This window comes from Microcaecilia unicolor, chromosome 10, assembly GCF_901765095.1.
Source record: "Microcaecilia unicolor chromosome 10, aMicUni1.1, whole genome shotgun sequence".
Lineage (NCBI taxonomy): Eukaryota > Metazoa > Chordata > Amphibia > Gymnophiona > Siphonopidae > Microcaecilia > Microcaecilia unicolor.
This window is the reverse complement of record NC_044040.1, coordinates 212,783,054-212,808,855: the sequence shown is the minus strand read 5'-3', so window position 1 is coordinate 212,808,855 and position 25,802 is coordinate 212,783,054. Positions and strand designations below refer to the sequence as shown.

The window sequence follows — 25,802 nt, the reverse complement described above, 5'->3', positions numbered from 1 at the left end:
TCACTCTATTATGACCTAATCGCCATTCATCAAAATTCTTAGAATATCCCAATGTCCCAATTCTTAGAATATCATTTACATTCACATATGGTGCATATACAATCGTATGTTAAGGACTCCGGTGATATGCTAGAGTTTTTGAATAAGACACAGATTCCGTATGATCAGCAAATCATTATGTTGACATTGGATGTAACATCGCTTTACACAAGTATCCCGCAAGCAGCATGTTTACAGATTATTGAACGTGCTTTAGAGCAGCAAGATTTATCTCGGTCTAAGATCCAGTTATTGTTACAAATGGCGACTTTTGTCGTAGAAAAAAATTATTTTCGATTTCTTGATCAATTTTATTTACAAATAAAAGGAGTCGCCATGGGGGCTACTGTTGCCCCAGCGGTGGCTTGTCTATATATGGCGATGTTTGAATCCTTATACGTGTATACGTCCATTCATAATATGTCTCATTTGGTTACTTGGAAAAGGTATATTGACGATATATTTATCATGTGGTCGGGGACTGAAAATGAGTTATGTGCTTTTTTGGAGTACTTAAATGAGTGCGATCCCAATATTCGGTTTGTGGTACAATCCAAAGGTTCGAAAGTACAGTTTTTGGATATAGATATAAAGTTGGTAAATGGTCAGTTTATCACAGGAGTGTTTAGGAAGACCACGCATAAGAATGCCATTTTGCATTTTAATAGCCACCACCCGAGGAAGTTGAAAGAAAGTATTCCCATAGGTCAGTTTTTAAGAATTAAACGGCTATGTTCTAGTCCGGTAGAATTTGATCAACAAGCTATATCTATGGTTAAGAGATTTCAAAAACGTGGTTATCAACAACACGTGATAAAATCAGCTCATAAACGGGCAAAATATGTACAAAGATGTTGGCTGAACAACGAGGCATCCTCTGTGAATACATGTGCTTCTCAGGTTAACTGTATTCTTCCTTTTTATAAGCAGACACGAGCCATACAAGATATCATTCTTAAACATTGGTCAGTATTATCCCTTCACCATAGTTTACAAACTAGACCAAGATTTGCTTGTAATCATGAGAAAAACATAGGTGAAATCTTATCCAAGAAAAAATTCTATCGACGTGATGGCCAGCAGGAAGTGGGTGGGCATACCGGTTGTAATTCCTGTGTGTACTGTAAACATGCTTTATGTACGAATCAGATTTGGGTACAAGCCTTAAATAGATATTTTGTGTTACGATCTCATACGGATTGTAACACACAAAATGTAGTTTATGCCATCTGCTGTCCTTGTCAGCTATGGTACATAGGAGAAACTACTAGGAAAATCAAATTGCGCATTGCTCAACATTTAAGTAATATTTGATTGCAGAAAATAGAAACGCCATTGGTTAGCCATTGGCTACAATATAATCATTCAGTGGATGATTTGCAGTTTGTTGTCATTAATAGCTTGCAGGGAGGTTTTGGTAATGTTGAACGTGAACTTATTCGAAGGGAGCAACGCTTCATCTTTAATTGGGGGACTGTGCACCCATATGGCCTTAATAAGGAGGTTGATTGGGCATTACTGATGTCTGTATAAAAGTAGCAGCTCACATATAGTTAGGCTATTCAATCTAATCATGACGTTACATGCTATCGGAAGGGATTTCCTGTTATGAACCCAGTGTTCTAATGTGGCTGGTAAGAGCTTTAAGAAAATGTTGTTTGTTTTGTTGTTTGTGATTGTTGATATGTTTAGTGATGTTATATATTTGTATGTAGGATCTCCTGAAGAAGTTATAATGAAACACAGCCTGTGTTGAGATCTGTGGATATATATATGTATAAATGTGGAATTAACATCGTTATGAAGGAATTTTGATATAAGGATCCGGTGTGAGTGGAGTCATTGATTTCAGAGGATATTGACCCACCCCGAGGACATTGTGAATTTCTTCTTTGGATTTTGGTTTCTGTTTACTGATGGACAAGTGACTGATACTCATCTGTGATTTATAAAGATGGAAGACCATACATTTCGTCGTTTGGAATGAAAATAAATCATCTGACTTTTAATAATTTTGAAAATCTGAAGAACTATATTGAGTATCATAATATATTAATACAGAACATGATCCTTGTATTATTAGTTTGTTAAAAAAAATTTTTAGTGACTATGTTTGATTTGAATAAAGTAATTTGTTTGTAATAATATTCAGTAGTAATTTTGATGAATGGCGATTAGGTCATAATAGAGTGATAGTTAATTGGATTGACCAATAATTAAGAAATTTAACCCGTAGTAGTAATTCATCACAGATTATAGATATGTCCAGAAAAGGGATGTGTTTGTCATTAAATTCCATCTTAAAATGTAGATTTTCATCCAAGGTATTAAGCCATGTGTGGAACATTTTTATATCTTCCTCTGTGCCTTGCAAACTCAACACAACATCATCAATATAACATTTCCACAACTCTGATAACATACTAATTAGCAATGGAGGGTGCCATTGTAGCACCCATTGCAGTACCCTTTATCTTTTGGTAGAACTTATTCTGAAATTAAAAAAAAAATCTTTGTAAGTTCTATTTTTGCTGCCTCTAGCACAAAGGGTCCCTACTTAATTTGTCAGATTTAAAAAAAACTGTTTTTGACAGATCATGTTTTTAAAGAGCAGTTAATGACATGCAAACTGTGAAAAATTGCAGGAAGACCTTAGGAAACTAGAAGACTGGGCATCCAAATGCAGGTGAAATTTAATGTGGACAAATGTAGTATGATGCACAATGGGAAAAATAATCCAAATCACAGTTACCTGATGCTAGGCTCTATCTTGGAAGCCAGCACCCAAAAGATCTCAGTGTCATTGTAGACAATATGCTGAAAGCTTCTGCCCAGTGTGCAACAGTGGCAAAAAAAGCTAACAAGATGCTAGGAATTATTAGGAAACGGATGGTAAATAAGACCAAGAATACTATAATGCTTCTGTATCACTCCATGGTGAGACCTTACCTTGAGTACTGTGTTCATTTCTAGTCTCCATATCTCAAAAAAAGGTATAGCAGAATCAGAAAAGGTAAAAAGAAGAACAACCAAAATATTAAAGGGGATGGAACTGCTCTCATATAAGGAAAGGCTAAAGAGGTTAGGGCTGTTCAGCTTGGAAAAGAGATGGCCGAGGAGAAATATGATTGAGGTCTACAGAAATTCTGTGGCTACCTCCGCCACCCACGCTGAGCTGATGGATGAGCTTGCGGGGCTTAAAGTTGCTGCCATTTTGTCCTCTGCAGACTTGGCCTTTTCCATGTCTTTCTTTAGCAATTTGGAGGTCATAGTCAATAGTAGACCAAGTCAATGGCGCACTGGGTGAATCCAAAGATACACAAACACGGTGGAGCAAAAAAAATGGGGTCCAGGTACCCGATGAAAAACAGGGTTTTCTGAAGAGGTAGCAGGAGCAGATCAGCTAGCGACCACTCCTGAGCATGGTATCACATAATCCCTGAAATTATATTTTGCTTTTAGCATGAGCTATTTATAGACAGCGCCTGCTAATACTGGAAACACAATGGAACCCCTCCTCCAAAAATTAAATGAAGCAACATGAAAACATGGGACTAGATTCAGTAAATAGCGCTGAAAAAATGGCACCGATATCAATTTGCCCAGAGTGCAATTCTATAAACAGTGCTCCGAGTTGCTCTCCATTTATAGAACAGCGCTTAGAGCTGATTTCCACAGCAAACTGAGCACGAGGATTTACACCAACTGAAACCTGGCGTAAATCTTGGTGCGTAAGACAGGCTTAGATCCCCGGTATTCAGTAATACTGCGTGCATCTTTAGTGAATGCCCCGACCCGCCCATGTCCCTGCCCCCTTTTGAGTTGTGTGCTATAAGATTTGCACATGGATCATTATAGAATAGCGCTTAGTAAGATACCCACACAAATCCAAATTGTTGCCAGTTAATGCCCTTAATTGATCGATACCACTCGATTATTGATGCTAATTGGCTCGTTAGCCAATTTAATTGCATGCATATCTCAGGATAGCACACAAGTTTGCACGCCATTTATAGAATCTGGGGGATGGTGTGTACAGCTCTAGGGAACAGAACTGGTCATCAGATTATCCTCGCTGACCTAGGGTACATGAACATGGGAAATCTTGCACACGCATAACTTTTTTTTTTTTTTTTAATGATTAAACAAGGCTGTGTGAACCAATGTTAACAGCAAATCATCAAGCGGGAGAGGCTAAACCAGCCCTTGAACGTTTAGTGCGCTGCCTGGAGAGATGCGCTCTCATTTCTGGAGAAGAGCTTCGCCTCTGGATATGAATCTCACACCTCTGTGCACAGACTATTAAGCAAAGCCTCTGCAAGAAAACGATGAGTTTGCATGTTATACCCTGGGAAAATGGAATTATTTTGTGTCCACGGCTGGCTGGAAGCCCAAGTTGGCTACCGTGAAGGGCCGGTGTGTTCACTTCATTGACATGCTACTTAGATGAGCACAACCCTGTCCCCAAGGCATAGGTCTCACCTTTTCATGTATGTAATGCAGGGGCGTAGCCAGACAACAGATTTTGGGTGGGCATAGGCAAGAAGTGGGTGGGCACCAAATGTTCTCTCCACGCCAAAAAAATATCTCAGCTGGTGGGAAACTGCTTCTCGCCACCTTGGCAGTCTGCAGCAGACATGCGCTGAAATCTGAGCATGTGCAGGTGCCGCCGGTATCTTGGAGAGCAACGTTTTCATTACCCTCAGGGAGAAGTCTTCAGCTGGCAGAGCTTGGGATCCCTACTAGCTACCACTAAACATGTGCTACTGTTGGATGGGCCTGAACCCTAAATGGGTGGGCCCCGGCCCATCCAGGCCCACCTGTGGCTACGCCACTGGCCTAAGCAAGAATTGGGTGGGCACCAAGTGTTCCCCCCCCCCCTCACCACCATCACCAAAACACCTGGCGGAAAAATGCTTCTTTCCACCTTGGCAGTCTGCAGCACGCATACGCTGAAAACTGAGCATGCACAGGTGCCAGTATTGTGGAGAGTAACGTTTTTGTTACCATCAGGGGGGAGGTCTTCAGCTGGCAGAGCTTGGGATCCCCACCAGCTACTGCTAAATGTCTGTTACTGTTGGGTGGGCCTGAGCCCTAAGTGGGTGGGCCCCGGCCCACTCCGGCCCACCTGTGGCTACGCCACTGATGTAATGGTGACACTTCAAGCTGTAATTAAGCATGAAAAAGTCATTGGATGTTCTAAACAGAGCAGGTCTGGAAGATGCTGCATTAATGACCACCCTTAATTTTAGTGCATTAAAAAATTCTTTTCACATATCAAATGCAATAGGTACCACCATAATTTACCCTGTAATGTCCCTCCCTGCCAACAGCACACATCAGTGAAGCCTGTTCCCACAGCTATTCATGGGACTTAATCTCTCATAAAAACACCTTCAGTGAAGCAGTGAATCCGATGCCAAAAGACACGGCTGAATGAATGACAAAAACTTGCACGTGAATTCATCTTCAGCTCGACCCACCTCTCGACCTTTTTTCCCCATGCATCTTTACAAAATACAAAATGTAAGGCATACCGGCCATTCAGGGCTCACAGATACAAACAAATATGAGATTAAGGGAGCTTTGAAAGGAACAAAAAGCACCATAGCCCAGTTCAGGAACTGCAAAAGTGGAAGAATTATTAAAGATTTGTAACATTGATAATAGGGTGCAGCCGTCTTAAAAGCCAGAGGGGATAATGGATTTGTGCGGAGCTGGAAATACAAGCTTGAGTCCTTCGACTGCAAGAAGCATAATAAAAGATGTGTTTTGCACTGAAGTTTTGTGGTCTTCCTGGTGCAGAGCTGATTGTCAAGGGATGTTTGACAACCAGGACCAGACTTACTTCCATCTTATTACACTCTGCAGAACGGTAATGTCTAAACTTTGGTGGGAAGGGAACTGGGGTGGACAGAGGCTCTGGGAGGCCCAGTGCTTCTCTCCCCCCCTCCCCCCGTACACAAAAGCCCCCTAGGCCTACTTTGAAGAGCCCTGGTGGTCTAGTGGCCTATTCGGTGGCAGGAAAGAACCCCACTCTTTCCCGCCCTCTGCTGTGTCTGGCACTGCCGCATCAGACTGCCGAGACCGGCGAGACTGTCACAGGAAGCAGGGCCGTGCCAAGGGTCTCTGGCGCCCCCCTGCAGACTACCAGTTGGTGCCGCCCCCCCCCCCCCCCCCCGGCACCTGCCTGGCTCCAAGGCAGCGATTCCCCTCTCTCCCTAAGCCCTACCCTCCCACCCATCCATACCCATCTGTCCCCTGTCAAGGATGACGTCAGAAGAAGGCAGGACACTGAGCAAACCAATGGAAGGCTAGACACGTCGGGACTGGGAGCGCCACCTCCTTCACTGACGCTGCGCTGCCGGAGGAAGGTAAATTTAAAAGAAAAAAAAAAGGAAAAGGATCTTGGGGGGGAGAAGAGGGCGGGCAGTTCCTACATGGGAGTGGGAGGGGCAAGGTAAGCACGCAGCGGTGGCACCCCTAGAGGATGGCGCCCCCCTGCGGCGCTTACCCCGCTTACCGCATCGGCACGGCCCTGGAAGGAAGTCTTAGAAGCCATTAAGAAGAAGCGGCGGCATCAGATAGAGTAGCGGGCAGGAAAGAGTGGGGTTCTTTCCTGCCCCCGAAGATACCACTAGACCACCTGAGCTCTTCAAGCTAAGCCCAGGGGCTGTAGTGTGCAGGGGGTGGGGGCAGCAGTTGCAGCGGCAACAGGGACCCAAGGGGGCAGAGGCAGCAGCAGCGGGGGCCCAATCGCCCCCTCTGCCCGGGGGCCCAGATCACTCTCAGTTCACCCCTGGAAGGGAAGTGGAAAAGCAGAGAGCAAGAATCCAGGCCGGATGTTATAGACTGACTGTACCCCACCAGTTGGCCTAGTTGTAGGAGCCAGTGAATCAACTACAGTGGTGGAAATAAGTATTTGATCCCTTGCTGATTTTGTAAGTTTGCCCACTGACAAAGACATGAGCAGCCCATAATTGAAGGGTAGGTTATTGGTAACAGTGAGAGATAGCACATCACAAATTAAATCCGGAAAATCACATTGTGGAAAGTATATGAATTTATTTGCATTCTGCAGAGGGAAATAAGTATTTAATCCCTCTGGCAAACAAGACCTAATACTTGGTGGCAAAACCCTTGTTGGCAAGCACAGCGGTCAGACGTCTTCTGTAGTTGATGATGAGGTTTGCACACATGTCAGGAGGAATTTTGGTCCACTCCTCTTTGCAGATCATCTCTAAATCATTAAGAGTTCTGGGCTGTCGCTTGGCAACTCGCAGCTTCAGCTCCCTCCATAAGTTTTCAATGGGATTAAGGTCTGGTGACTGGCTAGGCCACTCCATGACCCTAATGTGCTTCTTCCTGAGCCACTCCTTTGTTGCCTTGGCTGTATGCTTTGGGTCATTGTCGTGCTGGAAGACCCAGCCACGACCCATTTTTAAGGCCCTGGCGGAGGGAAGGAGGTTGTCACTCAGAATTGTACGGTACATGGCCCCATCCATTCTCCCATTGATGCGGTGAAGTAGTCCTGTGCCCTTAGCAGAGAAACACCCCCAAAACATAACATTTCCACCTCCATGCTTGACAGTGGGGACGGTGTTCTTTGGGTCATAGGCAGCATTTCTCTTCCTCCAAACACGGCGAGTTGAGTTCATGCCAAAGAGCTCAATTTTTGTCTCATCTGACCACAGCACCTTCTCCCAATCACTCTCGGCATCATCCAGGTGTTCACTGGCAAACTTCAGACGGGCCGTCACATGTGCCTTCCGGAGCAGGGGGACCTTGCGGGCACTGCAGGATTGCAATCCGTTATGTCGTAATGTGTTACCAATGGTTTTCGTGGTGACAGTGGTCCCAGCTGCCTTGAGATCATTGACAAGTTCCCCCCTTGTAGTTGTAGGCTGATTTCTAACCTTCCTCATGATCAAGGATACCCCACGAGGTGAGATTTTGCGTGGAGCCCCAGATCTTTGTCGATTGACAGTCATTTTGTACTTCTTCCATTTTCTTACTATGGCACCAACAGTTGTCTCCTTCTCGCCCAGCGTCTTACTGATGGTTTTGTAGCCCATTCCAGCCTTGTGCAGGTGTATGATCTTGTCCCTGACATCCTTAGACAGCTCCTTGCTCTTGGCCATTTTGTAGAGGTTAGAGTCTGACTGATTCACTGAGTCTGTGGACAGGTGTCTTTCATACAGGTGACCATTGCCGACAGCTGTCTGTCATGCAGGTAACGAGTTGATTTGGAGCATCTACCTGGTCTGTAGGGGCCAGATCTCTTACTGGTTGGTGGGGGATCAAATACTTATTTCCCTCTGCAGAATGCAAATAAATTCATATACTTTCCACAATGTGATTTTCCGGATTTAATTTGTGATGTGCTATCTCTCACTGTTACCAATAACCTACCCTTCAATTATGGGCTGCTCATGTCTTTGTCAGTGGGCAAACTTACAAAATCAGCAAGGGATCAAATACTTATTTCCACCACTGTAACATGTGGAGCCCCCTGGCGGTCAACGCATCTCAAGTTTCACCAGTATTTTAGAACAGAAGAATTTATTTGTTTGGATCAGGGTCGGACTCAGGAATATCCTGTCAAGCCAGGCGAGCTAGTCTGCACCAGACATCACACAAAAATGGAGACCACATTAGTTCTTTTTGTAGAAAAACTAGTAAATCACCAGTAACCAGTGCTGGGCAGACTTCTACGGTCTGTGCCTTGAACATGACAAGGACAAATCAAACTCAGGTATAAAGTAACACATACCATGGTAATGAATTTATCTTGTTGGGCAGACTGGATGGACCATTCAGGTCTTTATCTGCCGTCATTTACTATGTTACTACGTAACCAGAACTTTTACTGTCCTTCAACTGATGAGCTTCCAACAATTCATGACAGATGGCCAACTATTTACAATACCTTTCTCCTCTCCTCCAATCAAGCCCAGAAATTACAAACGGCCTCCCTTATTCTCCTTGTTACTCAATCCACTTACCTTGGCTTGCACAGTCCACTTCCTCTTAAGCAGATGTTAACTGTTATCAAAAGTCAGTTAGTAATCATTTACAGAATCCTTCTATCCAGGGGCGTAGCCAGACTTCGGTGGGGAGGGGGGGGGGGCGTCCAGAACCCGAGGTGAGGGGGTCCTGATCCCGAGGTGAGCCCCAGCACCAACCCTTTCGACCCCCTCTTCTTGCCGCTGCCAACCCTCTGCCGCCATCGGGTACCTTTGCTGGCGGGGGTCCCCAACCCCCGCCAGCCAAAGTCCTCTTGTCCGGCGCGGCCACGTTGCTGATCTGCAAGGGCAGGCTTCTGTTTCTGCGAGTCTGACGTCCTGAACTTATGTGCAGGACAGACTCACAGAAACAGAAGCCTGCGCAGCCGCGTTGCTGATCTGCAGATCAGCAACATGACCACGCCAGAAAAGAGGACTTTGGCTGGCGGGGGTTTGGGACCCCCGCCAGCAAAGGTACCCGACGGTGGTAGGGGAGGGTTGGCGGTGGGGGGGGGGGGGGTCAGGGCCAAATCTATGGGTGCCCATGCCCCATGGCCCCACGTAGCTATGCCCCTTTCTATCTAGACAGTGCAAAACCTACCTTAGTTGTCACCCGGGGCGGAGCACCCCTCTCCTCCAAGCAAGGGGGTGAGCTGAGTAGGCACGCAGCTGTCAGCTCTGCCGGTTCTCTGCCCCAGAAGTTGTCAAAGGGAGCATGGGACTGGCAGAGCTGACAGTCACACACCTCCTCGGCACACCCCTTTGTTGCCTGCACCTGTGGCCGACCACCCTGCCCTTTGTACACTAGAGTATCCAGGTGATAGACACTGCGGATCTGCAGCAAGGCTGTTTCAGATGTTAAACACTTTTCTCCTCCTACCTTATACAGGGGTCTTTTTACTAAGCCACGTAAGCGTCTACGCGTGCCCAAAGTGCGCCAAAATGGAGTTACCGCCCTGGCTCATGCGGTAATTTAATTTTGGCGTGCGTCCAATACGCATGTCTGAAAAGTATTCTTTTTATTTTCAGGCATGGGTAACAGACGCATGTCAAGTGGCATTTGGCACGAGTAGGTCATTACCGCCCGGTTACCGTGTGAGTCTTTACCGCTAGGTCAACGGCTGGCGGTAAGGTCTCAGACCCAAAATGGAGGCGCGACAATTTTCATTTTGCCACGCGTCCATTTTCGGCAAAAATTTTAAAAAGGACTTTTGTACAGACACGCTAAAAAAAATGGCTCGGTGCGAGCCCAAAACCCACACCTATGCTATAGCAAGCCATTTTTTAGTTCACCTTTGTAAAAGGACCCCACCGTTAGAAGTACAGGCTGCCTGGATGACATCACAGGTACCCTGAATGAAACCTCTCTCCTTCTTCACTGGACTACACAGAGGGGGAAAGGGTCCCCATACCTAGGGTTACTATAGGTCCAGTTTTACCTGGACATGTCCTCTCTTTGAGGACACGGCCGGGCAACTAGGTGCGTTTTGCCAGCCTGTTCGTTTGTCCGGATTTGTGGACGAATGGGCAGGCTGGCGGGTGGATGGGCAGGAGGGCATCCTATCCTCCCTTCCTTTACCTTAGTGTGGTGCCCTGGAGGTCTAGTGACCTCTTTGGGGCAGGAAACAGCCCCCTCTTTCCTGCCCAGCAAGTCTGCAGACTGTCTTTTTCCCGGCGCATGATTCAAAATGGCTGCTGAGAGTTCAAGCAGCGGCCTTGTGAGACTTCCACTCAATGAATAGTTAAGCTGTAACAGCAATTAGCATATCTGGGTTTTAAAAGGTTTGGACAAGTTCCTGGAGGAAAAGTCCATAGTGTGCACTGGAATTGGTATCATGCAACATTGCTACTATTTGGGTTTCTGCCTGGTACTTGTGACCTGGCTTGGCCACTGCTGGAAACAGGATCCTGGGCTAGAGGGCCCATTGGTCTGACCCAGTATGGCTATTCTTATCCCGTTTAGCCAAGCCAGGTCACAAGTACATGGCAAGGTCCCAGAACAGTAAAACAAATTTTATGCTGCTTATCCTAGAAATAAGCAGTGGATTTTCCCAAGTCCATCTTAATAATGGCTTATGGACTTTTCTTTTAGGAAATTATCCAACCCTTTTTAAAACCCTGCTAAGCTAACGGCTTTTAGCACATTCTCTGGTATTGTATTCCAGAATTGAATTACACATTGAGTGAAGCAGCATGTGCTGTCATGCCACGGCAAAACAGTGATTTCCTGTTAACAGTTACCATGTGCTAATTGACATTAACTGGGGAACTTCTATAAATTGCGTTAATTCCGTCCCCAACTTTCAGTGCGGAAATGCGCTGAAACAGGGCAGAAATGGCAGATCAGTGCGGGAATACGCTTACGTGCCCAGTTATAGGATAGCGCTTACGTGCATCTGCACACAACTGCAAAGGGGGTGTTCCCATAGGAGGGGCATGGGTGAGTCAGGGGCCGTTCCAGAAATTGCACGCAGTACTATAGAATACCGCAGATGCACACCCTACTTACGCACCAGGATTTACACCTGATTTCAGTTGGTGTAAATCCTCACACCCAAAGCCGGACACAGAATTCTTTGCACAACACTTTTCAATAAAGAGAGTTCATCCCACAGCGCCCTTTACAGAATAGCACCTAGTGTCAGTTGTTTTTGGTACCCCTATTCGGGCACCATTTACTAAATTCAGCCCTGCTTAACGTGTTTTGGTAGAGGTGTCCCTTAGTTTCACCTCATTACAAAAGTAATTTTTATCAGAAACACCCCAAACCCATATAGCACCAGTGGGAAACATCTTCAGCGGATGACCCAACAGATCTTACTGATGTTCTAGCTTGAATGCTCCTTCCCTAATTGTGAATTGCGGAGCTATTTCTGTTTTTAATACAGTTAATTTTTGTCTTAGTACACTTTGAGGGATATTCAAGCCCGTAAGCTTGAATACCTTGAAAATCAAGGACGCAGAAACAATCGGAGGTTTTTACATTTTCCAAAATCACCGTTAATTCCTGCTTTGGAAATGTTAAAAAAAATACTTTGGAGAAATACTGGGAATACCAGCAGAGGGATTTCCGCCCATAGCTTAGGGCCCAGTATATAACAGGGACTTCAAGAACGTCAAACGGACAACCTCAGTCTGTCTCGGATCTAAATTTGACTGAATTTCTGGAAAGCTCATTAGAAGTACTGACAGGACGAACTACACTTTTAGTGACATTTGCCTTAGAGTCGGACAGAAATAATATCTTTCATGTTTACTTTCATCATATTAATACTCTTTTCTTGGGGAGTAAAATCCAGTTTTGACCCGAAAAAATTGCTCCAATTTCTAAATTCCAAAGAAAGTGATAGGGTTCCCTTGGTTATACCCAATAGTTAATATGCTATTTAATCGGCTTGCGAGTATTGTCTTGCTCTCAGGCTCTAATGATATGTTTCTTTTTTAAATTTTTTTGCTTAGTATCTGGATCCCATGAGTACTGAGGACAAAGATAATGGGGAATGATTTCTTTTGGTTTTAATTGTAATATTTCTTTTGTTTTATTTACGAAGATTGCTCATGCATTTATCTTTGAAATGTAAAAATTAATAAATGCAAATTAAAAAATAATAATAAAAAAATAAGTACACTTTGAGTATACTGTGCTGTGGAAGCCACGGCTGTGTTTGACTCCTAATACACATAAAAGGCAACATTCTATATTTGGAGCCAAAAAACAAATTGGCATTGATGGAAAACGTGCCTATACGTATTCTATAATTGCGCCTGTTAGGTGTGGTTTATAGAATGTGCGTAGCGCCGTCCACATGACTAAAATTTAGGTGCAGCCATTTACACCAATGGAAAGCCGGTGCAAATGCCCACGTCTACCTTGAGGCACGGAATGGGTTATTCTATAACACTGCATGCGGACTACATTATAGAAGATGCTTAGCGAGTAGTGTGCATAAATTCTAATTAGTGTTAATTAGAGTAGTGCTTGTTAACATCCAATTATAAGTACTGATTGGCTTGTTAACCAATTGAGTTGTGCGCCAAAATCAGAATATGCCCCAATTTGCGTGCACATCTCTAGCCACGCAATATAGAATCTGGGGGAAACACAGTCCATCTTACCAACATCAGTAAACCATAGTGAAAAAGGATGTAATTTTTTATGCAAACTTTATTAGTACTTTCAAGCATCCAGAAGCATTTTTTTTAATACCAGAACTCTTCAACAAAGTCTTTCAATAATTCATCTTTCTATAAAATATGGAGCCACGTCACCTCCTCTTCTGAGGCTTTCTACTTTTCAAAATCAGCATGAGATGTTTTGGTGGGTCCTCTGCGGAGCATCTTCTTACGTAGTCAAGCCAGTGGACAGACCGGTGAGCACACAGAAGCAAAGCTGGCCGGTTGATCTGGAAGCAGCGTGGTGTCGCGTGAAGGAGAGTACGCAAGCACATGGATCACCTAGACACTTCCTTAACATCTGAACTGCACAAGCTGTGACAGTGGTTCCCAAACCCGGTCCGGGAAGCACCCCAGCCAGTCAGCTTTTCAGGATATCCACAATGAATATTCATGAGATAAATTTGCAGGAGGTGGAGACAGTGCATGCAAATCTCTCTCAAGAATATTCATTGTGGATATTCTGACTGGCTGGGGAGCAGTGTTGCCAGATGGGCAGTTTTCCCGCCCAATTGGGCTCCTTTCCGCGCCCCGCTGCAGCTTTTTCACGCTGCATCTGGGTTGCGGGATTTGGGGCGGCTTCTTGGGGTTGGCTAGTTTTCCCGTGGCCGCGGCCAGTAGAAGCCCCGCGGAGGCCGGCTTAATGACATCATTTGTGTGCAAATTGCCTCATTGCTATTTATTAATGATGTCATTCACATGCAAATTGGCTTTATGCAGTTTGGGCTGGCTTTTGGGCGTGACAAATTTTTTTCCATCTGGCAACACTGCTGGGGAGCCTCCAGGACCTGGTTTGGGAACCCTTGAGCTATGGTGTCCAGGCAGCTCATCTGGAGACTGGTGTCATAAATCTTGTGTGACCTCCCTCCCCCTACCTGAGTCCTTACTGCAACTGAGCCCTGGTTGATTGTTTTGCATTTCTTACCTACTTTTTCAAATGTTTCCTTTGTAGTTTTTACTGGAGCCCAGTTGGAGGTTTTCATGTCTAATACATAAGCTGCTGAAAGCTTTTGAAAGCAGACGGGGACTTTCTGGTTAAAACTCTCCTCTTTACAGGTCTTTGATTTAAAGCTGTTCCCTGTATCCAGGAGAGAGGGGGTGTATTAAGCTGTTGCTTGTATTAAATCTAACTTCATTAGAGCTGTCACATAAAAACTCACAATGCATTTCTTTGTTGTTTGGGTGATTTTTCTTCCATTTTGGGTGTATAAGACAGTACTTAAAATATTGGGTTCATGGGACACATCCTAGAACTTTGGGTAACGTGAATATATGGCAAACTGATATGTTGATTGCCTTATTTAATTTATTAATAAACCGTTCTCACCAGATCTGATTATTAAACAATTATTAGTCACTTTTTTAATTTAATTTTTAGATGCAGTACTCAGTATTGCTATTGTGCTTCAATACCATTACATAGCATGCCAGCACAACTGCCCTCCAACAGCATAGCACAGTACCTGCCTTCCTGTTTAAGTATTTCTCTGTCTTTAGTTGAATTAGCTTTAGGTGGTTCTATTCAGTGCCAGGGCTGGTTGTGCTGCTGCAGATCAATTATCACCCCAGTGCTTCTGTGTTCTCAATTCACATTTTAAAACCAGTATCCCTTTGCTGTTCCCCTGAAGCCATGTTTCAGCATGATGGCGTCTTCAAGGGAATTTATCTACAACACAGGGTGGAATGCCTTTTCGGTTCCCCACTGATTCTGGAGAGCAGGGAGGCAGTGGCGTTCCTAGGGAGGCGGACACCCAGGGCGGCGCAGCGCAGACCCCCCCCCCCCCCCCCGGTGCATGCCGCTGGGGGGTGCCGCAGTGCGCGCCTGCTGCGAGTTTACTAACTTTGCTCGTTCGCTGCAGCTCCCTCTGCCCCGGAACAGGTTACTTCCTGTTCCGGGGCAGAGGGAGCTGCAGCGAACGAGAGAAGTTAGCGAACTCTTGCAGCAGGCACGCGCCGCGGCACCCCCCAGCAGCGTGCACCCGGGCGGACCGCCCCCCCCCCCCCCCCCCCCCCCCCCCCCCCCCCCCCCCCCCCCCCCCCCCCCCCCCCCGGTACGCCACTGCAGGGAGGAATGCGGAAAGACATGGCTTCACATCGGGAAGAGCAAAGGGATACTAGTTTTAAAATGTGAATTGAGAACACAGAAGCACTGGGGTGATAATTGATCTGCAGCAGCACAACCAGCCCTGGCACTGAATAGAACCACCTGAAGCTAATTCAACTAAAGACAGAGAAATACTTAAACAGGAAGGCAGGTACTGTGCTATGCTGTTGGAGGGCAGTTGTGCTGGCATGCTATGTAATGGTATTGAAGCACAATAGCAATACTGAGTACTGCATATAAAAATTAAATTAAAAAAAGTGACTAATAATTGTTTAATAATCAGATCTGGTGAGAACGGTTTATTAACCAGTTAAAGGGAGTGGAGCCCGAAGGTAATAGAGTGAGTTATTTAATTTATTGCCTGTTTTTCCATCATTAGCTCAATGCAGCACCAGCTTAAACCCTAGCCCACTGCATTCTGGGATTTGTAGTTAACCTTTATTTGAACAGCAACAGTCCCAGCATGCATTGGAACCACACTTCCATCTGGTCTTGGTGGACCTCGGTCAGGTAATAAGATTATTTCTGGGATCCCATACTTTCCACCTTAAAAACGCTAGCAGATCTAGGGGATACGGCTTTTAGAACCAAGAGGATCCATCTGTTACTTATTTGTATACTAGGCTTCCTCCCGGCCACCCCCCCCCCTCAACAGAGAACAGGATACCCCACTTCCAGTGCAACTGGCCTCAGCTAGTTACAAGGATTGGAGCTGAACTGGAGGGAGAGGGTGGAAAAGGGAGCTCTGCAGCTTCTTTCAGCAGTGAACTGGTTAACAGCAGGATCCGATGAGATCTCTCCAGCTTCCCAGATCCTCCATATCTGACTTTATTGCTAAAAAGAAACCTAAAGGCAGATCCAGAGTAGGGTTACCATATTTTGTCCCACCAAAAGGAGGACACATGCCCCACCCCCTTTCACACCCCATCCCGCCCCGTCACATTTTCCCCTCCCCGTCACACACTCCGCCACTCCCCCTGCCCGTTAGCCCCCTCTCCTTACCTTACTACTGCCCGGGTGGTCTAGTGACCTCTTCGGGGCAGGAAAGAGCCCCCTCTTTCTTGCCCGGAGCGCTGCCCTGCATTCATCCTTCCTGTTGGTGATCTCGGCGCCGATTCAAAATGGCCGCCAAGAGTTGAAGTCTCGCGAGGTCACTTCAACGCTCGGCGGCCGTTTTGAATCGGCGCCGAGGATCAGCAACAGGAAGGATGAATGCAGGGCAGCGCTCCGGGCAAGAAAGAGGGGGCTCTTTCCTGCCCCGAAGAGGTCACTAGACCACCCGGGCAGTAGTAAGTAAGGGGAGGCTAGCAATCTGCCCATTTGTCCGGATTTCTGGACATATGGGCAGATTGGCAAAACCCGCCCGGACATGTCCTCAAAAAGAGGACATGTCCAGGTCAATCCGGACCTATGGTAACCCTACCTAATCCAGAGGATCCAAAAAACTCTTTCTGATTGAAAGCATGGTGCCCACCCCCAGCTCAGCTGAATCCCAGGGAAGCAAATAGGGAAAAGCTGGATCTTCTCTGTTCCTAAAACTGGATCCTCTAAATCCCTTGGATGCACTGGTGTTTTTAAGGTGGGAAGCATAGGATCTGGGGGATTCCAGTTGTTACCTACTTCCAAATAATGTCACGTTACTCTGAGTCTGCTGCTAGTTTGTCCTGATGTTACTTTTTGAGTATTGCTTTCTCCGAATCTCTCAGAGACTGGGAGAAAAGGGTGCTGCAGTCAACACACAGGCCTGCCAGTCCTCCCAAATCTGCTTTGAAATCTACCAAAACCCTGCCAATGTACTTTACTCAAGTCTCTTTACCAAATGATTTCTAACAATGTAATCCAGGGGCGTAGCCAGACACCCAATTTTGGGTGGGCCTGGGCCCAAGATGGGTGGGCAGAAGAACTCCACCTTGTCCCACAAATGATTTGGTCTCTCCCTCTCTTGCCTGCATGCCAATCTCAAACATCCCCCTCCCCCGTATACTTTTTAAATAGCAGATTTTCACTTTCAGCAAGCAGCAACTAACACACACTGGTCATGCTGGCCCCACAGCCTTCCCTCCGATACAACTTCCTGTTTCCGCATAGACGGGAATACATCAGAGGGAAGGCTATGGGGCCAGTGCGAGCAGTATGTAACAGTCGCTGCTCGCTGCAGGCAAAGATCTGCTATTTACAACGTATGCAGGAGGAACAGTTGTTGGGAGTTTTCGGCTGATGGGGCTTGGGAATCCCTGCCAGCCACATCATAGGTATGCTGCTACTAGGTGGGCCTGAGCCCAAAGTAGGTGGGCCTGGGCCCACCCAGGCCCACCCTTGGCTACGCCACTGATGTAATCTAGGTTAAAATACTAAAACGATTCAAGTGGGCAAAAGTTACCCTAGGAAAGTGGCTGAAAAAGTTTCTAGGTTAACTATTGTAACGGATTACATGCAGGCAACTACAATCCTCAACCAAAAAATGGCATTTTGCCACAACTATTAAATCTACGCTGGAAATAAGGCTCATTTTATTGAACCATGAATGTGAATGGAAAGAGTAAATGGAGTAGTTTTAAAATCTGTTCAGAAGAAATGGATCCACAGAAGCTTAGCGGAGATTGGGTGGCAACACCGGTAATTGGGAAGCAAAGCTAGTGCTGGGCAGACTTCTACGGTCTGTGCCCTGAAAATGGCAAGGACAAATCAAGGTCAACGAGTTTATCTTGTTGGGCAGACTGGATGGACCATACAGGTCTTTATCTGCCGTCATCTACTATGTTACTACTAGTAAAAAAAGACCCGTTTCTGGAAGAAATGAAACGGGCACTAGCAAGGTTTTCCTTGGAGTGTGCATGTTTGAGAGAGTGTGTGCGAGAGTGATTGTGTGAGACAGAGACAGTGAATGTGCAAGAGTGTGTGTGTGTGACACAGAGAGAGTGAGATGGGTGCAAGTGTGTCTGTGAGAGAGAGAGAGTGTGTGTGTGTGAGATTCAGAGTGTGTGACAGGGGCGCCCCCTCCCTCCCTCCAAGTTCCATACAGGTCTTTATCTGCCATCATCTACTATGTTACTATGTTGTTAACTGTGCAATTCATGCTTGGATGTAACTGTTAACAAAGGAGATACTGGAGTGCACTTACTTGATGCTGAGTAGAACAGAATGAGTGGCTGCTTCTAAGTGAAAGTTCAGCCAGTAGCTTTTTTTTTTTTTTTTTTTTTTAATGCATCATTTCTGGTTTTCTTTCATTTATTTTGCTTTCAGAAGTGTTTTGTGGAGGGTATTCTCTTTTCGATTAGTGTGAAACAAGCCCAGGGAAACTATCCTTATAAAGCAGTGGCGTAGCTACAGGGGGGCCACGGGGGCCTGGGCCCCCTCAAACTGCCTCCGGGGCCCCCAGTTTGGGTGATGGGGGTCCCGCGCTGGTCTTACATTGCTGCCTAGCCTGTTTTTCAGTACCGTGCATGCTCGTTTTAATGAAACTGTTTCATTAAAACAAGCATGCACGGCCCTGAAAGCAGGACAGGGCGCCAGGCAATGGAAGAGCAGTGCAGGACAAACGCTTTAGCCAAGGAACCTTCCAGCAGCGAGGGAGGGGGAGCAGGAGTGGCGGCAGGGGGGGGTGTGAGCGAGAGTGGCAGAAGCTACTTTCCAGCAGCGGCAGGGAGGCAGAAGCGGCGGCAGCAGGGAGGGAGGCCAAGATGTGCCCTCCCACCTGGGGCTCTGGCCCCCCTCCCATTGAAGTCTAGCTACGCCCCTGTTATATAGTATGCACTCCAAAATCAGGGGGGGGGGGGGTGTCCTCTCATTCCATTTTGAAAACAATATGATACAGCATGCATGTTGTAACTGTACCTCCCTATCATGTAAGCATCAATTCACAACCAAGTCAATACGACACATGAATCTTCCCCTTTCCCTGCCCCTTCCTTTCGTTACTCCTGCCCTGGGAAGGTTTGGTGTAAATCTATTTATCCAATGTGCAAATCTATATAACTCCCTACAATTATAAAACAGCACTTTATGTGCATATCAGGAGAAAATCCCCTTTTAATCTATTATTTTCTCTGTCATTTTAGTCTTTGGCTTCAAGAGCCATCATTCATCACTCATTATTAGGAAAGGCCTAGTAATAACCCCATGAAATCTAGAGAGATCCCCGGCAATTTCTTCCAGTAAAAGCACTCCCATCAGTAACAAAACGCATTAAAGTCCTGGACTCTTGGCAGGGTACTGATGCATTAGGTAGGTGTCCATTACATGAGTCAACGACACTGTGATGAAATGTACGCATGCTTTGGACAAAGGATGGTGGTAAGAACAGGAGTGAGAGGTGGGCAATGAATGCGGATGCTGAGTGTTAGCTTAGGAACGGGAAGCTGTAGGCTTATCCACCAAGAACTGCAGAGGAACCAACAAGGCAACAGACAGAACAAATCAAGAAGTCGAGCTTGCAAGGAGATATTCCCAACTAGAACAGGTCTGACTGGCTCACGAGGCCCTAATGTACCAATGTCTAGGATTACATCCATGAGCCTTCCAGATTACAGAAGTCTGTTCTTCAGATCAAGAACCCACATTGTCTGGAAAGTTGATGTGTAGAACATAGACGTGGAAAATTCCTCATCAACTGGGTAGCAGAAGGCATTACAGCCTGCAAGGAAACAATAAGAAAGGCCAGTCCTTGTAACTCTGCACAAGATAATGCAATCATGGCGTCTTTTACTAAGGCGAGCTCACGTTTTTTGCGAGTTCTCAAATTGTGGGCGTGTTAAACGTTAGAGAAACCCATAGGAATGCATTGACGCGATTTTAGCGCGTGCTAAAAACGTGAGCATGCCTTAGTAAAAGACCCCCCTCGGTCATTCTTCCCAAAAACCACTGCCGGCCCTCTAAAAGGCTCTGTCCGACTACTTGATTGGTTTAATACCAGAAAATATGAAAACTCATGGGGACGGGGGGGGAAGTGGTATTAGAGGAACTGGGTACTTTAAGACCAAAAGCCACTTCCTGGCATTAAAAGGAGGTGAAAGAAGGACAAGCAGACAAGTTGTGACCAAAGTTAGACTTTGGGAACCATGTTTCACTCGGACCCATTAAATTACACCATTTGCTCTGTAGAAAAATAGAATAATTCTTCTAAGATTAACATTATTATTAAATAAATATTGTATAAAAGCTTCTTGGAAGTTAAGTTAGAGCTCATCTCGGGGGTTGATGTTCAAGTCATCAGATCTTTGGTCGTGCCTGTCCAACAGTGCAATCACTTCATCCGCCTGGAGTCGCTCCTGCAAAAAAGACCATAATCGTTTCAGTTCCTTTCGTCATGCACTTTTGTGCACATGTATGTTGATGGGGGAGGGGCATTTTTCAAATATTCTCCGCCTGATATTTAAAACCATTTAACCGGCCGTGAACGGGTCCTGGCTGGTTAAATGACACTCAGGGGCCCTCTTCCTAAGCCGCGTTAGGTGCCTACGTGCGCCCAACATGCGTCAATTTTGAGTTACCGCCCGGCTACCGCGTGGCCCTTGCGGTAATTTCATTTTTGACGCGTGTCCCGCTATGCGTGCTGGAAAACAGTTTTCTTTTCTGCTGCACCGGGCAGTAATCTGCATTTTACACGCATAGACCATTACCGCCCGGTTACCGCGTGAGATCTCACCACTAGGTCAACGGCTGGCGGTAAAGGTCTCAGACCCAAAATGGACCCGCGGCAATTTTTATTTTGCCACACGTCCATTTTTGGCAAAAAAATGTTAAAAGGCATTTTTTACAGGTGCGCTGGAAAACGATTCTGCGCGCGCCCAAAACACGCGTCTACACTACCGCAGGCCATTTTTCAGCATGCCTTTGTAAAAAGGCCCCTTAACCGGCTACCCAGCAATATTCAGCGGGAAATAGCCGGCTTCTTCTGCTGAATATTGCCATTTAGCACTTAACGGCTAGCTGGTTACATTGCGCAATATAGTAGCTGACGATCCACCAGCATTCAGCACATCGTCAGCTAAGTAAATAGCTGGAATATCTTTGGTTGGTTTAAACTTAATTGGCCAACGCTAAATAGCAGTTAAATTTAAACCGGCCAAAAAACACCCGCATATGCAGGGACGGTCACTGGAAAAGTCCGGCACTGAATAGCTGGGCTCAGCGCCCTCTCACGGTCTGAATACAGGCCCCTTTTAGACCAGGCTCAGCTCTAAAGGTACAGTTTAGGGAAGGAGCACGGGTAGGTACTATATTGTGAAAATACTGCACTGAACGCCATTGTGTGGGGTGGCATGGGGTGAGTCGTCTAAAGCAATTCTTCAAAACGATTTGGGGACACAAAGCTCGAGACAAATGACCCTTCCTAGGACACAGCCCTCAATTTTAGGGGTGCACCCGCACAGCTGCCACCTATGGTTGGGGTTTTATAACGGTGGAAAGGGTTTGTCTGTCCTGCAAGCACACCTCTACTCATTCTCAACGTGATCGCAATACCATCGTATCCTCTTTTATTGCCACTGTTCACCTGGCTATTTCGGAAGGCATTTTCCGAGCCTCCTGGTTGGATTCGTAAGTTCACTGTTTAACAGCCGTTTGACTAGGCAGAGCAGCAGTACCACGGTTGACTAGGATGAGTCAAGTAGGGCGGGTTGAGAATTGGATCGGGATGGGCCGGCGTGGATTGCAGATAATTGTGTAATATGTAATCCCAATTGTTGGCTTTATTATTTTTAATCTGCTTTGAGTTTGTTTGATAAGGTGGAAAATCAGATGAAAATCAACAAATTACTCTCTCCTAACCACACCCTTTCTTCACCCATCTTTAATAATTCAATTACTCCATTTCAACTATTCAAAAATCACAGTTTCCGTAACTGAACAGACTGTAGCTCAGAAGCCTAAACTCGATCAAAGAAAGGCATTCTGTGAAAAGGTGAACAAGCCAACATGGTTTATAATTTATTGCTATTTACTAATTTATTTATGTTATTTATTGCATGTGTATCCCACATTTTCCCACCTATTTGCAGGCTCAATGTGGCTTACAGAGTTTTGTTACGACATAGTCATTCCAGGATTTTAGGTACAATTGGTAATGTGCAAAGATTAGGTAAGGGAAGAGAGAGGGAAGGTGTTAGGCAAGTTAGTATAGAAGGTGGATTTTAATAACTGGATGGATTGGTGAAGTAGTTTTGTACGGTTATGGGTTATCTTTGTAGGCCTTGTTGAAGAGATATGTCTTTAGAGATTTGCGAAAGTTAAGTTATTTCGTTGATAGTTTTCAGGGCTGTAGGTAATGCATTCCACAACTGCATGCCCACGTAAGAGAAGGTGGAAGCATGTATCAGCTTGTATTTCAGTCCTTTACAGCTGGGGAAGTGCAGATTGAGAAATTTGCGGGCTGATCTTATGGCATTTCTGGGAGGCAGGTCCACGAGGTTTAGCATGTAGATTGGGGCGTCTGCGTGAATGATTTTGTGTACAATCGTGCAGATCTTGAACGCAATGCGTTCCTTGAGTGGGAGCCTGTGAAGTTTCTCTCTTAGGGGTTTTGCACTTTCATATTTAGTTTTTCCGAATACGAGTCTGGCTGCTGTATTCTGGGCTGTTTGGAGTTTTTTGATAGTCTGTTCTTTGCAGCCAGCGTTGCAGTAGTCCAGATGACTTATTACCATTGACTGTACCAGGGTGCGGAAGATGTATCTGGGGAAGAAAGGTTTTACTCTTTTAAGTTTCCACATAGAGTGGAACATCTTTTTCGTCGTATTCTTCACTAGTACCGCTCTAGCTGATTAGGCAAAGCAGAACGTTGTACAAACTAAAAATTGCAGAAAAGAAAAAAAGGATCTCCATTTTTTGATAGGAAAATAATGAATTCACACAGAAAGAAAAAAAGATTGAAAAACTAAAAGGAAAGAGGGTGAGAGAGTGAAAGGAGGAGAAGGGAGAGATATTAAAAAAAAAAAAAAAAAACAGGAAGAAGGGGGAGGGCAGGCTGGTGATCTCTGTCCGCTATTCCAAAGGTCCGTTTGAAAAGCCAGGTTTTAAGTTCTAATTTAAAGTTCTTAAAGGAAGAATTGCAATGGAGAAGGGGGAAGATGTTTTCTTTCTGGCTCCTCACACTTGGAACATGAACTATGTCTAGAGGATTCAAAGCGGGCAAATTTGGGTCTCGGGAGGATAAGCCAGAGGGGGAAATGTTTCAAGGTTTGTTGTCCATGGAAAAGGAAAGTTTTAGTTTTCGGGTTAGATTCGGACCTCTTTCCTAGTTCTCAGGCTTTTTTTTTTTTGTTCTTAGCTTATGTTACTTTGATATTCTACATATTGACGTCATTGTTTCTGAACATAAAATTATACATAGAGGAATATCACAGGGCTCAATACTTTCACCGCTTCTCTTTAATCTCTTTCGGAGTCCTCTTGCTGCACTCATTCAATCTTTTGGGGTTTCGGCTTATTTCTATGCGGATGATATCTTGCTTTTGTACCCAACTTCCCCACCTTCACTTTCCTTCGTGTTATGCCTGTCTTGAGTCTGCTGCTAACCGACTCAAAGAACATCAATCAATAGTCAACACTGATAAAACCGTTGCATGTTGGTTTTCTGGTACACCCTTGTCTCCAACTCCGATCACTCTTTTTGGGACAACAGTCATTTCTGTATCCAGCTTCTGATATTTGGGCATAATTCTTGACTCTTCTCTATCATTTCCGCCTCAAATATCTCATTTAACCAAGTTTCATGGTGTTTCGACAATTGAAAGCAATCCGTATCTTAGCTAGGGTAGGAGTGGATAAACCATGTCCTGCAGCTGGTGTCATTTACTTCTTCTGTTAAAGGCCTGGTTGAAGAGCCAAGCTTTCACCTGCTTCCTGAAGTAGAGATAGTCTTGTGTTAAGCGGAGCCTTTCAGGCAATGCATTCCAGAGCGCAGGGGCTACTCCGGAGAAGGCTCACTTGCGGGTATCACATCGTTTGATGTCCTTTGGAGAGGGTATGGTTATGCAGTTAACCAGGCCAGTTAAGTTCTGAATATCAGCACTTAACTGATCAAGTGCTGGCTCCGCCCCCAGAATGCCCATAAAAAGTCCAGTTTTGAGTTTGTCGCTAACCGATTAAGTGTGGCTGAAAAAGACCTCTTAGTCCCGAACAGGCAACTTAACCAACAAGGAACCTTTTCTGGACAGTTAAAACACTTTGAATATCGACCCCTAAGCTTTTTGGCCAACTTTCAGCATGGTTGGGGCACAGACAGAGGGCTGTGGTAAGCACAGAGGAGCAAGGCTGGCCAATGAACGAGATTCTGGGTGTACATTTAGAGATGGGAATTTGTATATTTATCCACCAAGAACACAGAGGAAGCAACAATACAGACAGGAAAAGAGACAAGAATAATTGATGATATCCTGCAGGTGGTCAAACTTGCAAAGCTGATAGTTGGGAGACATTCTTGACCACAACAGTGTGAAAAAAAGATGCAAACCACTTTCGGACAGAATTGTAAAGGTCTAGAAACACTTTCACTTCAATTTGCTTAGGGCTATGTCTGTACCTTCACCTCCCTTACTGCTTCCCTTGGCTGAGCCCTCCCCCTTTGGTTACTCACCAGTTCTCTGTTTAATGGGTCCAGTGTAAACCACAATGCAACAGCACACCTCTGTCCATCTGTAACAGCTTTAACCCCATGAGGGTTTTCTCCGCCGGATGAGAAGCTAACCATGCGGCCACACTTTGGTTTAACGGTCGCCTGCAAAGCAAGAGCAGATAGGGATCTGGGTTTAGAAGCAGGGCAGAAGCCAGGCACCAGCCAGAAGTGTTTCCACCTCCCCCATTCTGCCTAGGCTCCAATGACGCCAATGGGTCCCCACAGCCAGACAACCACACTCAACATCCTGCAGGAAGGATGGCCAATTTTCAATTACATCGTTTACTCTTTTATGTAATAGCATGATATCTTGGGGGGGTGGGGGTGCATATTATGGACCTGAATGATCACTGAAAAAGGGGGGGGGATGTAAAGGTGAAGGTTCACTGAGGGCATTAATACTCATGCACTGGCCCTGTACGGGACTCTATATTATTGATCAGGAACCACTTCAGACCTTAATGGGAAGCTCATGTTTCAGATAACCGGTGGTGATTATCTACCAGGTCACCAACCTGGAATCCTTTTGCCTATTGGTATCATAGGCTTCTGATCTGGAATCTGAATGCCAGATTTCAGTTACATGTATAAAGCCTATTTATCCACTTATACAGGACCTTTACGTTTACATTCCTAGCACATTTGCTTATTTCCGATCTGAGGAAGAAGGGCAACCCTCGAAAGCTAATCAAGAAATGTATTAAGTTATGTCCAATAAAAAAGGTATCATCTTATTTTCTTTTCCATGTTTTATTTTGTTTGATTTCTATTGATAACATTCCTAGTGCCGAATGTCTTAAAATGAACTTAAATGGTTACAAGGGGTTACTTTTGCTTGTCCGAGAGGAAACGCACAGCCCCCTCACCT

The 25,802-nt window shown here is 45.4% G+C and overlaps 1 protein-coding gene across 2 annotated transcripts in view; it reads right to left on the bottom strand.

Moving 5' to 3' along the window:
- Positions 1–19,096: 19,096 nt before the first annotated feature.
- The window catches only part of P3H2 (prolyl 3-hydroxylase 2), a 162,565-nt gene continuing 155,859 nt past the window's right edge, over positions 19,097–25,802 (bottom strand). Inside the window, exons 14-15 of one of the 2 annotated variants that reach the window (XM_030216636.1) lie at positions 24,896–25,036; positions 19,097–20,588 (exon numbers count right to left, since the gene is read on the bottom strand). In XM_030216636.1, the coding sequence (XP_030072496.1) occupies positions 20,496–20,588; positions 24,896–25,036 (234 nt within the window). In that variant the 3' untranslated portion in view covers positions 19,097–20,495. The remainder of the gene's footprint in view (positions 20,589–24,895; positions 25,037–25,802) is intronic. The other variant, XM_030216635.1, reaches the window with a different exon arrangement.